The sequence below is a fragment of the Sorex fumeus genome, unplaced genomic scaffold (genome assembly GCF_029834395.1).
Source record: "Sorex fumeus unplaced genomic scaffold, SorFum_2.1 ptg000009l, whole genome shotgun sequence".
Classification (NCBI taxonomy): Eukaryota; Metazoa; Chordata; class Mammalia; order Eulipotyphla; family Soricidae; genus Sorex; species Sorex fumeus.
In genome coordinates, this window is record NW_026606066.1 from 18329310 (window position 1) to 18343087 (window position 13778).

At 31.9% G+C, this 13778-nt stretch overlaps 1 protein-coding gene across 1 annotated transcript in view; it reads left to right on the forward strand.

Annotated features, from left to right (window-relative positions):
* LOC130019774 (sodium channel protein type 2 subunit alpha) overlaps positions 1 to 13778 on the forward strand; it is a 93363-nt gene that overhangs the window by 75726 nt on the left and 3859 nt on the right. The window contains exons 21-26 of the mRNA XM_056110419.1: positions 2745 to 2867; positions 4457 to 4738; positions 6092 to 6145; positions 7916 to 8053; positions 8382 to 8486; positions 12458 to 12728. Coding sequence (XP_055966394.1) covers positions 2745 to 2867; positions 4457 to 4738; positions 6092 to 6145; positions 7916 to 8053; positions 8382 to 8486; positions 12458 to 12728 — 973 coding nt within the window. The remainder of the gene's footprint in view (positions 1 to 2744; positions 2868 to 4456; positions 4739 to 6091; positions 6146 to 7915; positions 8054 to 8381; positions 8487 to 12457; positions 12729 to 13778) is intronic.

Consider the following 13778-nt stretch of genomic DNA (forward strand, 5'->3'; position numbering starts at 1 on the left):
AGAAAAAATGGTTCTTTGTTCTTTAGTTCATAAATTTACTTCTTAAATGACTTTTGTATTAATAGTCCATTTAGAATGCATAGAGAGGCCAATTAAATTTGCAAAAAAGTGTAATAGATTAGATATTGCATTTAAAAAGATTATTCTATTATTTGTAATAGTTATACTATAACTATTAACAATAGCATTGGTATTTAAAGTCATAGTTTTAACAAAAGTTTTTGATACACAAAATGTGCATATCATGCTGACAATACAGGTCCTCATTTGGTAAAAAAAATAACTAATATTGTTTCAAGTAAAATAATAATTTTTAATTTAATTTGAGCTTCTGAATAACCAAAAAGAACTTTCAAAGTATGAGAAAATGAACGTTTGTTGAATCTGAGAGAGAACTCTGTGTGAGCGTGTGTGTGTTTGTGTTTTGTGTGTGTGAAATAAGAAGTTTTTACTGAATGAAATTTACTTAGAAGTAGGTAAGGGTTGGAGCAATAGTACAGCAGGTAGCGCATTTCCTTTACGTGTAACTGACCCCTGTTTGATTCTAAGCAACCCATATTGTTCCCTAGCCCATCAAGAATGATTCCTGAATGCAGAGTCAGGAGTAAACCCTGAATATCACTGATTTTGACCCCCCAAAGACCCCTTTGAATATAAGGGAAGAGAAAGAGAGGAACTACTGGTTTAGAGAAAAACAGAACTTTCTCTGCAGCGAGAAAAAGCCTAAATTTTTAATTTATAGTTTCCATAATGTTCCTTAAAGCAAGTCTTAATCTATTAATCTATTTAAATCAATATACTATTAAATATAACATATAAAGGCTACATGCCAAATATGTCAATAATTTTCTATTATACAAAGTCTAGATAATATATAATAGTTAAAATCTCATGTGTTGTACATTAGAAAAAAATAGAAAACTACACTAAAAATATAATCTAATTGTTTTATTTGTACATGGGATTGTGGATAACAGATTTTTTTCCTGTATGCAGTTATGATACATTGGTAAAATTATAATATAAATATACAGTGTCTAGGATATCTGTGTTATCATGAAAGATTGAAATCAAAATTGCCTGATTAGAGGAAAATTATTTTCTTGAGGGAAGTATGCATTGCTGGGAACTGAATTTTGGTTAGCTGTATGATAGACAAGCACCTTATACCCAGCGCTATGTCTCCAGACCTAAGAAAAGTATTTATTTATTTATTTATTCATTCATTCATTTAGATTTTATTTTTGAATTATTACGAGATAGATCTTTTAATTAGGTTTCAATTATGCAGTGTTCCAACACCCATCCCTCCACCAGTATACATTTCCCAGCACCAGTGTCCTTAGTCCCCAGTATTTAAAAACAAAAAAATCTATTTAATTCTCAAGAGAAATCAAGTTCAGCTGTTGGTATTCGTAATGTACCTTGATTCTTCTTGTCTCATATTTAAGGGAACCACTTTAATAATATATTAATCTAATCAGTAACATGCTTTATATCAAATGTGATCTGAACATAAACTATTTATCATTTATTTTTATGGAGAAGCAAAACTATCAAGTCATTTTTTGGCATGTGGGATTTACAGTGAAAGAGTGAGCACTTTTACTTCATTGAATAATGGGCACTGTTTTAGAAAGGGCAGTGGAAAGTGAGCCTGACCTTGAGGAATGGGAATGTCACCGTTACACCTGAGGGAGGGAACTCTAATGTTTAGGTTCTATTTCTCCTTACACAGAGTCTATTCAAAAAAAGTCCTGAGGGGTAGAAGCCTGGAGTGCTGTGGTACAGAAAAGCACTTTGTCTTTTGATTATAGAATTTCTCCTTTTCAAATCACACAAAATTTTATATTTAACCATTTCTTTTAAGTATCCAATAAACTCTTGTTAAGAATTTTTAATGTATTGGGGCTGGGAGATAGTACAGCAAGTAAGACTCTTGCCTTGCATGTGGTCAAACAGGGTTCAATCACTGGTATCCTATATGGTCCCCCAAACATTGCCAGGAGTGATTCCTGAGTGCAGAGCCAAGAGTAACCTCTAAGTTTTGCGCTGTGTGCCCCCCCAAAATTTTTTTAAAGATTTTTAATGTATATCTCTCATCTTTCATTATTTTTTATGTCACTTTGGTTCTTCAAAGAAGACAAAGCAGATAAAGCGCAACATAGCCTAATTTTTAAAAAATCTTGTTTCTGTTTGTTTGGATTTAGGGGTACACCTGGCTGTTCTCGGGGCTTACTCCTGGCTCTGTAGCCAAGGATGTGAAGTTCTGCATGTGGTGAACTGGATCTAATGAGGTCCTTTGCCACTGCACTGTTTCCCCTATAGAGAAAATATTCACACAAATATTATAATCCCTGCAGCACTGCTGAACATCTACTTGCTTTGCATGCAGATAACCCAGGTTCAAGGTTCAATCCCCAGAAACCCATAAATTCCCTCCAAGCCTTCTCAGCGTAATCCCTGACTACAAACCCAGGAATAAGCCCTCAGCACCACTGAGTGTAGCTCCCAAATAAAAAAGCAAACCAAAAATCATTTTTCACAGTAATTTTTAAAGTGATATTCACAGAAGCCTACTAAAGCAAACTCCTCCAACCATCTGGATTTTTCACAAGTACCCACAGTGATTTGATAGTTTCTAAAGTTAGGAAACTATTTGATAGTTGTGTAGTCTAGAATAAGGTTAAAGTTTGTATACATTTTTGTCTGTAAATAACGAAAATTGTGCTTTTTCTGTCTAGGTTTCATTGGTCAGCTTAACTGCAAATGCCTTGGGTTACTCAGAACTTGGTGCCATCAAGTCCCTGAGAACACTTAGGGCTCTGAGGCCACTGAGAGCCTTGTCTCGGTTTGAAGGAATGAGGGTAAGACCAAGTGCCTTAGAATTGATCAGAACTATAATTGAGAGCAGACCAACATAACTTCCCTTAGAAATGACAAATCCATGGAGAGTTTGAGTCTTCTACATGGCTGCTGATGTAACCAATCAATTATATATGTCAGATATCTGTTCATAAATTTAACACTGTTGGAGACTCTCATTATTTAAAATGCCTGAGTGATTGCTTCTAGCTAGGTACAATTAAATTGATTCTAATTAGATTTTTCTGGTCAGTGGGAAATCTCTAACACACTGTGTAGGCTTTTGATCTGAGCCAAGATTAGTTGTGTTCTTTCCATTTATAAATGTGCAGGAAATCCCACTCAGTGTAATTTAAAACCACCAAATCATTCTTCATCCTTTCTGCACTGCACCATAGGGTATGTTTTTGTTCCTTTTAAACTCCAAATCTGACCATTTATCTTTCAAACACTGGTTGAAGTGACTAAAAAGTAGGTCAACTGTGGAAACCTACCTCTTAGTCAAAAACTGGTACAAAGGAAGAGGGAGGAATTTGTGATCACATTTTTCATCCCCTGGGGCACAAAACTTCAGGCTGAATGGGAAATGCCGATGCCCTGTCTCAGCGATTTTGCTATTCAAAAAATAATAATAATTTATGAACTTATTTTTTCTGCGTTATCTACAAGTAACTACTTAGCATTACACCTCACTGAATGGTGTAAACACAATCAGAAATAAATTCTGTGTGTAGGTATGTGTGTATATATGTGGCTGTGTGTTTGTGTATCCATAGAAAAAAATGCTGTTAAGTTTCCTCATTTTAAAATTTAAAATCATTTTATTTTAGTTTTAATTTTTAAAAGGACTGAAAAATTAAACCTTGAAAAAACCAATGTTTGAAAAATCAAAGTTTCAGTACTAAAATAATTGTTACAGTTCCTAAACAAAATTGGTCTATATAAGGACCTAGTTTCCCAGTCTTTTCACATATCTGACTGCCTTGAAAAACACATATTTTAATATTTATATTTATTATTTATTTTAAAAATTGAAACTTTATTAACAAATGTCTTCTCAGTTTGCATAGTGGAACATTCTTTGATTAATTGAATAATGAAGTATCAAATCTAGAAGTATCCTTAAATTATCTGAAAATTTTAATTTCACAGTAATGCTATTCAAAAAAAATAATAATGTTATGTAGTAATAAATGGTATAAATTATGTAAATAGTAATATTATGATAATTTCTTTTAAACTTTCTTTCATTTAAGAATACACTAAAATGTTATCCTGGGAGCACAAAACTTTCTCTCCACGTTCCATTCCTGGCATTGAGCAATCTCTTGGCCTTCCCTACTCCTGAGCACTTTGCATTTTTAAAGAGTACCATTTTTTGATGGAAATTTGCTATGCGTACAGCCATCCTCTTGAAAGATTATGTAACAAAATTAATTTCATACTCTTATGAAGCATAAATTAAAAGTATTAAAATGATCAGTTACCTGATTTGTGTAATAATTATCTTTAAGAACATATACAATCGATATGTGCTCTATAATTTGAATATTGTTAACATTTTCCTATTTCCTTCCAATTTCTATGACAGGTTGTTGTCAATGCTCTTTTAGGAGCCATTCCATCTATAATGAATGTTCTTCTGGTTTGTCTGATCTTTTGGCTAATATTCAGTATTATGGGTGTGAATCTTTTTGCTGGCAAGTTTTATCACTGTATTAATTACACCACTGGAGAAATGTTTGATGTAAGTGTGGTTAACAACTACAGCGAATGTCAAGCCCTCATAGAGAGCAATCAAACTGCCAGGTGGAAAAATGTGAAAGTAAACTTCGATAACGTGGGACTTGGATATCTTTCTCTGCTTCAAGTAGTAAGTAACCACATTTTCCTCTGTGATGTATTATTAAAATAAATCTAAATTTCTTTTCAGTATTTGTACAAGTACACATTCTCAGATACATTAGCCTAATTTCTTCCTCAATTATTGCAAAGCAAAGTTTCTATACCACATGGAAAAGTAGTTTATAGTCTCCAAAGATCGACCTTAGATACTCAGCACCAATTCTTTCACAATGGTATTTCTATATGGGTTTCCACTGTTTTTCCAATCCTTGCTTTAAGAAAAGTTATTCTGGTGAGACTGGAAAGGAGTGTGTGTGTGTGTGTGTGTGTGTGTGTGTGTGTGTGTGTGTGTTGTGTACATGAGGGAGATGAGGGATGATGTCTTTACTACTAATGAGGTTCCCCTCATTATCTAGACTCCTGATAAATTTCTACCCACCAACATTCACAATAGCCACTACTTAGTAGCCCCCAAATCATACTCTGCACCCTGGTACCTACTGGATTCATCCCATGCTTGCTAACTGCATGGTAGCATTTTTGCATGAATGTTGCAATCTTGCAAATGAAAAGCTTCTTACCAAGACCACTGTGTTTAACATTAATTTGTGAAAATACATTATGCTCCCCAACTAACCTCTCTGTCATGGCCCCTGAGATGATAACTAACAGACTATGAATATAAGAGGTCATAAGAGATTCTTTGGTACTAAGGGATATTTTTAAAATGTATAGGGATTTTGTTTTCAGAATTATTGTGTCCAAATAACAAAAATAAAACCCAAGCATTAAAACAAGTAAATTTCATTCAATTGTTTGTTTTCAGTTAGAAACTTTCTTTAATTAAATAATAATCTTGATATAGTATGTCAATAATGAAGAGATTTTCAACAACAAATCATTATAAGTGATGATTTGTAATGGTATTTTGATGATAATAAATAGAAAAGAGCATTAAACTTTAAAAAAATAACATACATTTTACCTGGCCCATATTAGCATGATGTATATGAAATTGTTTTATCAAGTATCATGTTATGTTCTTGTGGGTTGAGGATGATTTTCTCTACTCATTTTTTATGCTCTTCCCTAAATCATATTGTACAACAACTTTTCACATGTTATTAGGTTGGAGACATTTTTCATAAGGGACTTGAGTGTTTACAAACTATTGTATCATTGGAATGCTGGAACCCATCCCCCCAGCATACCAAAGGACAAATGCATTTTAAAGTTTGTCCAGAGAGTTTAAATATTAATGTGCAAAGTATTTTATACCTGCATTTAAATGATTCTTGGCTAATTAAAATGATAATTTCTTTGCTTATATACTTAAATTTTGGAGGAAAAAATAATTAAAAATGGCATGACTTTTTTACAGGCTACATTTAAGGGATGGATGGATATCATGTATGCAGCAGTTGACTCACGAAATGTAAGTCCTTTTGCAATTAATTAATTGGTTAATTGCAAATATTTAATTTGATACTGTGAAAGTACTTTTACAATATCAAATTAAATAATTTAATCAATAAAATAGACCTATGGATAAATTTAGTGGTGTGTCTATATTACAAAAATTAAGTATTCCATATTTGTCTTCCAAAATTTGAATTGCGTGCTCTTAATTACCCACAGTGAATTATTTAAGAAATATTTATTTGAATTTAACATGGCACCTCGCACTTGAAAATGTTTTGACTTCACTTGCAAAGTGAGACATTTTATTTTTGGCTTTGAGAGCAAATAATTTTTGTTGATGAAAAATATATATGAATATAACATACGTAATAAAGTAGATGAAACTTAAAAACATAGTAAATTTATCTAGTAGATGAAATATGGACAAACACTGTTGTTCATGAATATACACATATGTTTTGGCTCTAAAGAAAAAGCAAGGGCATAATTTCTATACATATCATTGTAATGATTACCTCTATCAAGAATGGTAGACTAAATTACTGAAAAGCATGCATCAAGAGTTTCTCAGATTCTGACAATGTCCTAGATTAGAATGATTCACGTTCTAACAATTTATCATATCTCATATTTTAGGTAATATTTAATTTACCAAGTGTGAATTATATTTCATTTGTAAACATTTAGATATGTAATTTTATGTACTGACCTCTACATACATGCAAAAATAAAGCAGTTTCTTCAAGGAATAGGTATTTTCACAATATTAATTCTATTTCAATTTTATTCTATTTCATTAAAAAATATTCTATTGGCATAACTGTCTAGGTAGATTTTATATCCATTATCACATGCATTACTTAACCAAATTAGAACACTATCCTGTAGGATCTGAGCTGTAAATTACAATCAAAGACCAAACCAATGGTCTCAATTTTAAAAAAATTAAAAAATGGAAAGTTGAAAGACAGTACAGTGGGTAAGTACTGCTTGCATTGCAAGCAGCTGTTCTGGTTCAACCCTTAGCACTGTGTGCCTACCAGAACCGCAGAGCTAAGAATGAACTCTGAAAACAGCAGGGTGAGTTCCCAAAATAAAGTTAATTAAATTATTTTAATGGATTGGAAAATAAGGGGTCCAATTTTATTTTTTTAAAAACTACCAGACAGCTACTGAGTAGAAAAATATCAATGGATCCACTTTCAGGAAGAAATTAACCTACCAATATACCAACTGCCACACATAAAACAATGATTCTAGTTAACCAAAAGTAATGTACAACAGATCAAACCATTACACTTAATTATTACTACTGGTTAGACACTGTTATAAATATTTTTATGCATTAATAAAACTGAGAACACAAAAAATGCTAATTGAGATTTAAGTGCTATTATTTCATTTTACAGATGAGGAAACTGAGTGAGAGAGAAATTTTAAAGCAACTAACGCAGAACAGTGACTATCATTTCCTAGATGAAAGCTTCTTCACTTTGAATACTTTCTAGTCTTTGTTTTTAATAGAAAATACCTTCATAATTTAGGAACTTACTGGGTGAAACTAATTTTAGTTACTCAGCCTTTTCTGCAAGTTGTTTTTTCTCTGAAACAAATGAACAGTCTTAGCTTTGCAAGATTATTCAGTAAGGGTTTATATTCTATGTTTTATAAAATATTTTAAATAATTCTTAGTGCTTTTTTCATTCTTAGTGATTGAGACATGCTTTAGGAATTAAAATCTCAAATTATAGATTCTAATAGTTATCATTCTTCATATTTTTAGGTAGAATTACAACCCAAATATGAAGACAATCTGTACATGTATCTTTATTTTGTTATCTTTATTATTTTTGGTTCATTCTTCACTTTGAATCTTTTCATTGGTGTCATCATAGACAACTTCAACCAACAGAAAAAAAAGATAAGTATATTAAAACTTCATCCTTGTTCTGAAAACATAAACTAATAATTTCAGTATTCCCTTTTAGATTTAAAGAGAAATGATCAAAATGCGGAATTTACTTTAATAGACTTAAAAAAATCTATGTGTCTTATTAGTTGATAATTGATTATTGTTTTGATCAATTATTTGATACTTTCTAATATTACTAATATAAAAATAAAATTGACTCATGTGATATAATTTATATACTATACATATTATTTCTATGAACTCAGGCATTAGCAAGGTTCAAATAGGATATTTGAAAAGAATATGCTTTTAACAGTTTTTTCTATTTTTTCTTTACTTTGGAGGTCAAGATATTTTTATGACAGAAGAACAAAAGAAATACTACAATGCAATGAAAAAACTAGGCTCAAAGAAACCACAAAAGCCTATACCTCGGCCTGCTGTAAGAATAGCATACTTTCATTAGTAAAAGCTATATTATCTATTATTTGTGCAATCTAAATAACATATAGTTATGAATTTGTAAAATAAAGTTTTACTTTAAAAATGTGATAGCTAGCAAAGTATTAGTATATCTCCAGACATAGTAGATGTAAATTACTTATGTTACAGATAGGCACACAAAGTATATAGTAAAAATGTTCAGACATATGCAAACACTATTACATAGTATCGGTTTCACTTATGAGCTACTAATAATGTAGAGAAGAAACATTAATTTGTACATATGTAGATATATTGATTCTCTATAAGGAACAGTGGAAAGAACTGGAAAATATCAGATACACCTTATTTTATATCAGTTTGAATGAGAGCATTAATAAATAGGTCACAGTGTTGGGATTTTTCTGTTTTTAAAAATATCTTATGATTCTCCAAATGGGACAAATGGAGACGTTACTGGCGCCCGCTCGAGCAAATCGACGACTAACGGGAAGTTAAGTGATTAAGTGAATAAGTGATGATTCTCCCAAATATATTTTCCCTAAATTAGATAGAATCAAACTTTTTATCACATTCATGGGTTTTTATACATCACTTTTGCCAGTAGCTGCAGATTCTGTTTGACTGCTCCCAGGAATTATACTCAGAAGGGTGTCTACATTCTTCCATCTTTTTTAAAAAAGACTGATATATTCAGTCTCAGATCTACTGCCATAAGGCACACATGGTGTAAAGCATTCCAGTGTTCCTGAGGAATTGTGACTCTATGCAACCATTAGTGATGATATAAAATTAGTCAAGCTTCATTGCCAATGTTCATTTTGTAAAATGGCCAAAAGCTACAGAAAGTGCATAGCTATACTGAATAAAGCATAAGGAATGTGAACTGCATTTTAAAACGTAACACGATATGGAGAGATGGGAAAAATAGCAAAGTACATTCCCTATATATCGAAATTATTCTACAAAGCTGTGGAAATAAATACTTCACTCGAGACTTATAACATATTTGAATTAGTGTGTAGTAAACACAATTTACTATTGAATTAAATAAGTCAAGGTTATCACTATGACTTTGACAAACTGATCTGAGTAAGCAATGTAAATATACTGTAATTACTAAAAAAAAGAGGCAAGCTAATGTGAATAAAAGAAAATATTTATATATTATCATGAGGGACTGGAGTGATAATATAGAGGGTAGGGCGTTTGCCTTGCACGTGGCCTCAAAGTCTGGCAAGCTACCCATGACGTATTAGATATGCCAAAAACAATTAACAGCAAGTCTCACAATGAAGACATTACTGGTGCTTGCTCGAGTAAATCGATGAACAACGGGAGGCAGTGACAGTGACAGTGACTATATGAGAAGATATTAGACACAAGAGAATGCTGTGGTCTAGACAAAAACTACAAAACTCACACACAAGAAGATTAATCAATAATGGTGTCATGTGGAAGGGAGTAATGTCAGTAGGACTCAACACAGAAAATAAATGAGACAATAAAAAAGACTCAATTAAATGAAACAAGTATAGTATATGAAAAAAGAGTATGGTTATATAAGTACTAAAGCTTCTAAATTAGATGATTTGTGAAGTTATTGAATCCACTAACATAAATGAAGAGTCATAAAGGCATTTGAAAATACAGATTTAGATTAGGTAGAGATGTACCTCAGACAGATGTAAGGGTTTTGAAGAGGTCAACTATAATCTAATTGAGCTCTGAAACATAAACTCTTTTCCAAAGGATAATTAAGTTAGACAAAAAAAAAAAGAGTGCCAACCATAAATTCTTGGGCTTTTCATTATAATGTGAAAAAGGAAATGAAGGATAAAGATAAATTTACAAAAGGTGTTCTAAGTGTATATGACCGAGAAAAGTTCTCTCCAACTGGCAGTTTAGTGATAATCCAACACTGTTAAAATTTAAATTTACATTATTAAGAGTAGAGATACATAAGATCAATGCATTTGGCTAGTGATGATCTAGAAAGTTTGTAAATGAACCAGTAAAATCTGTCCATTCAACCATCATTAACAATGGAATGTATTTGGTGCCAGAGAGAGAACAGGAGTAAAGGCACCCATCTGCATTTTATTCCTGGCACTGAATATGATCCCTTGGCACTATACCCAAGCCTGGCCATAGTGATTCCTGAGCACAGAGTCAATATAAATCCTGAGAATGGCTAGGAGTAACACAAAATAAAAATAAAATCAATGTACCATGTTACACATTTAAAATGAAATGATGAACAATATACAGTCAGATGATGCAACATATAGCAATAGAATAGTCATTAGAAATGGAAATATATAATAAGAAAGGTATAGGTTTGAAGGATGGGAACTGATAAGGGACTAGGAGTTGGGTATTCAGAGAAGCTAAATGATACTTTGCTGAAGTGATACATAAACCCAAAGTCGAGGACTGAAGAATGAAAAAGTGTAGGCAATGCAGAAAGAAAGGATTTCATTAGGAGAAGGGGATTGTAATTGGGAAAACCCTGACTTAGCAAGGACGGAGACCGAAGTGCAGAGATCATGAGGGTAGTCTGTTTTTAATGGAGGAAAGAGATTAAGAAGACAAATGATATGGCAGAGTCTGAAAGTTTTACTAAAATGGGTAAGAAATATCAAAAGGGTAGAGGTAAGAAGAAAACATATTTGGAAAAGTAAACATAGTATGCAAGAATAGCATTTATTAGCTTAGTGAAGGCCCTAGGAAGATATAACAAGCTGAGTAGAAATCCAGCTCAGTGAACCAGGAAAAAGAATGTCAGTAGGGAACAACAAACACCAACTTTTAAATAGAAAGAGCTCAGAAGGCTTGTATCTAGCATCCAGATTAATAAGTATTTGGTGTTGCTAAGTGGACTATGGAATGTACAAGGAGCAGAGCTTTCTTTCACTTACGCACTCCGGTAGAGGCAGTGGAGCTAGCTAGTCCACATAAGTCAATGTCACTCTTCTGAAGACGTTTGAAATACTAAGTGGATAAAGGCAAAAAAAAAAAAACCCTTAAGATAAGGACAATTAAAACAGTTTTATAAGATAATGACAATATTATAAATAAGAGAAAAGGCCAGTTAATGTTTGGAAATGTCAATACTGAATGGGATAAAGTAAAGCATCTGAAACCTGAACTTAAAAATTATTTTATTATTAGGAAATGTCACTTCATTTAATCTTTATCCAGCTTTCCAAATCAAATATCATCTATCAAAGTTAAGATAATGATCATGAAATAAAATTTATTTTAATAAATAAATAGCATTAAAATACAGAATTAGTTCCATTTCAAAAGTTGTATCACAAATATCCTGATTTTTTTTCATTTATGGGCCACATCTGGTGGTGCTAAAGGCTTATTCCTGGCTCTGTGCTCAGGAATCACTCTTGGCAAGACTCAGAAAAAGGATGGAACCCACTCATCTGCATTCTTGACAAGCTTCTTACTTTTTGTAGTATCTCTCTAGCCCTATCCTATAATTTTTAAGATATTTTCTCAGTTCAACCTTAAAGTTAATTAAATTTAAGATGCTATGGAATATATAGAAAAAACTCATGAAGGCAGAAACTTGAAAATAAAGGAGATAAAAGCTGAAGAAGTATTTAATTCCTTGAAATTATTTTTGATAGTCACCTCCTAACTAATAAAATAGTAAATAATATAGTAGCAAATATTTACCAGCCATCATACACATGATAAGGACCAAGTCATTGAAAATGTAGACAATGGTAACGAATATGGAATTTATAAAATCTGGCAGTATGAACAGCATCAATAAACAAATAATATGACATTAGTTCACCACTTCAGTGTTGATAAATTTCTCCAGACTATAAAACAAACATTGTATGTTTTATAAAAACAATGTTTTTAAATTGCTGTTAAAAATCAAAAACAATAAATTCTATCAATTTTGCTTCTAATTGAACTTTTATGTATTCTTTTTTCCAGAACAAATTCCAAGGGATGGTCTTTGACTTTGTCACCAAACAAGTCTTTGACATCAGTATCATGATCCTCATCTGTCTCAACATGGTCACCATGATGGTGGAAACAGATGACCAGAGTCAAGAAATGACAAACATTCTATACTGGATTAACCTAGTGTTTATTGTTCTGTTCACTGGAGAATGTGTGCTCAAACTAATCTCTCTTCGTTACTACTATTTCACCATTGGATGGAATATATTTGATTTTGTAGTGGTCATTCTCTCCATTGTAGGTAAGAAGAGTTGCTCTGACTTAAGAAAGTTGAAAGTAAAGAGCTTTTTAAACAAACTTTCTAAACATTTTTCACTAATCTCTCTCACACATCCCTAATTTCAAATAAAAATATAACAGTACGTTCTTCACTTGTCATTTCTCTGTGTGAGTGATAAGATTTATAACATAAATATACTCTTATGCTGTGAGTGATAAGATTTATAACAAAGATTTTTTTCAGCTTTAATCTATGTTCATATGATTTTTAAAGTGCAATAACTAAAATTTAGACATATTTTTGTGCTCAACCATACTCCTGTAGTATATAAACAAATACTGTTTTAAAAAAATTCATAAACAAATGCAAATGAAAGTATGTAGAATTAGGTAGACGATAGTTCATAGTTAAGAACTCCTAGATAATTGGAGTACTGTCTATGTGTATTAATTTGTGCACACATATAATCCTCATAATATCTTTGGGTTCTGATGGGATTCTTTTGTAGTAGTGGAGTCTTCAAATATATAATATGGATTTATTATTATCAGCATATATTAACTGTTTATCCATAGGCTGTTAAATGAAATACTATAAATAAATATGAGATTTAAGACAAAGTTCTTTCATTCTGGAGAAAGAGCACAAAAAGTGAGAAACAGTTCTCCATAACTTATACCATTTTTTTCTCTATAAGAGAAATTTGAAACAATGTACCATTTCTTTGATCCCTTTAATAGTGGTCTAAAGCAATATAGTGACTGAGGAAGGAGATACAGATTCATCCAGACCTTGCCTATGACGTCCATATATCGACTGTTTCCCAGCTCTGCCAACCTATTGCAGATTACCTCACCTCTCTTATTCTTCCCAGGAATGTTTGTCTAGAGTTTTATTATGGAGATTAAATGAAACTAATGTAAGCAAAAGCACTTAAAACTGAAAAAGACTCAGTAAACAGCAGATTTGACAATTACCAAAATAGGCATTTTTGCTATTTAATGATGCCTGCTTGTATTTTTTCTGGGTATCATTTTGCCACTTCTCAAAATAAATTACAACCATTTCAGG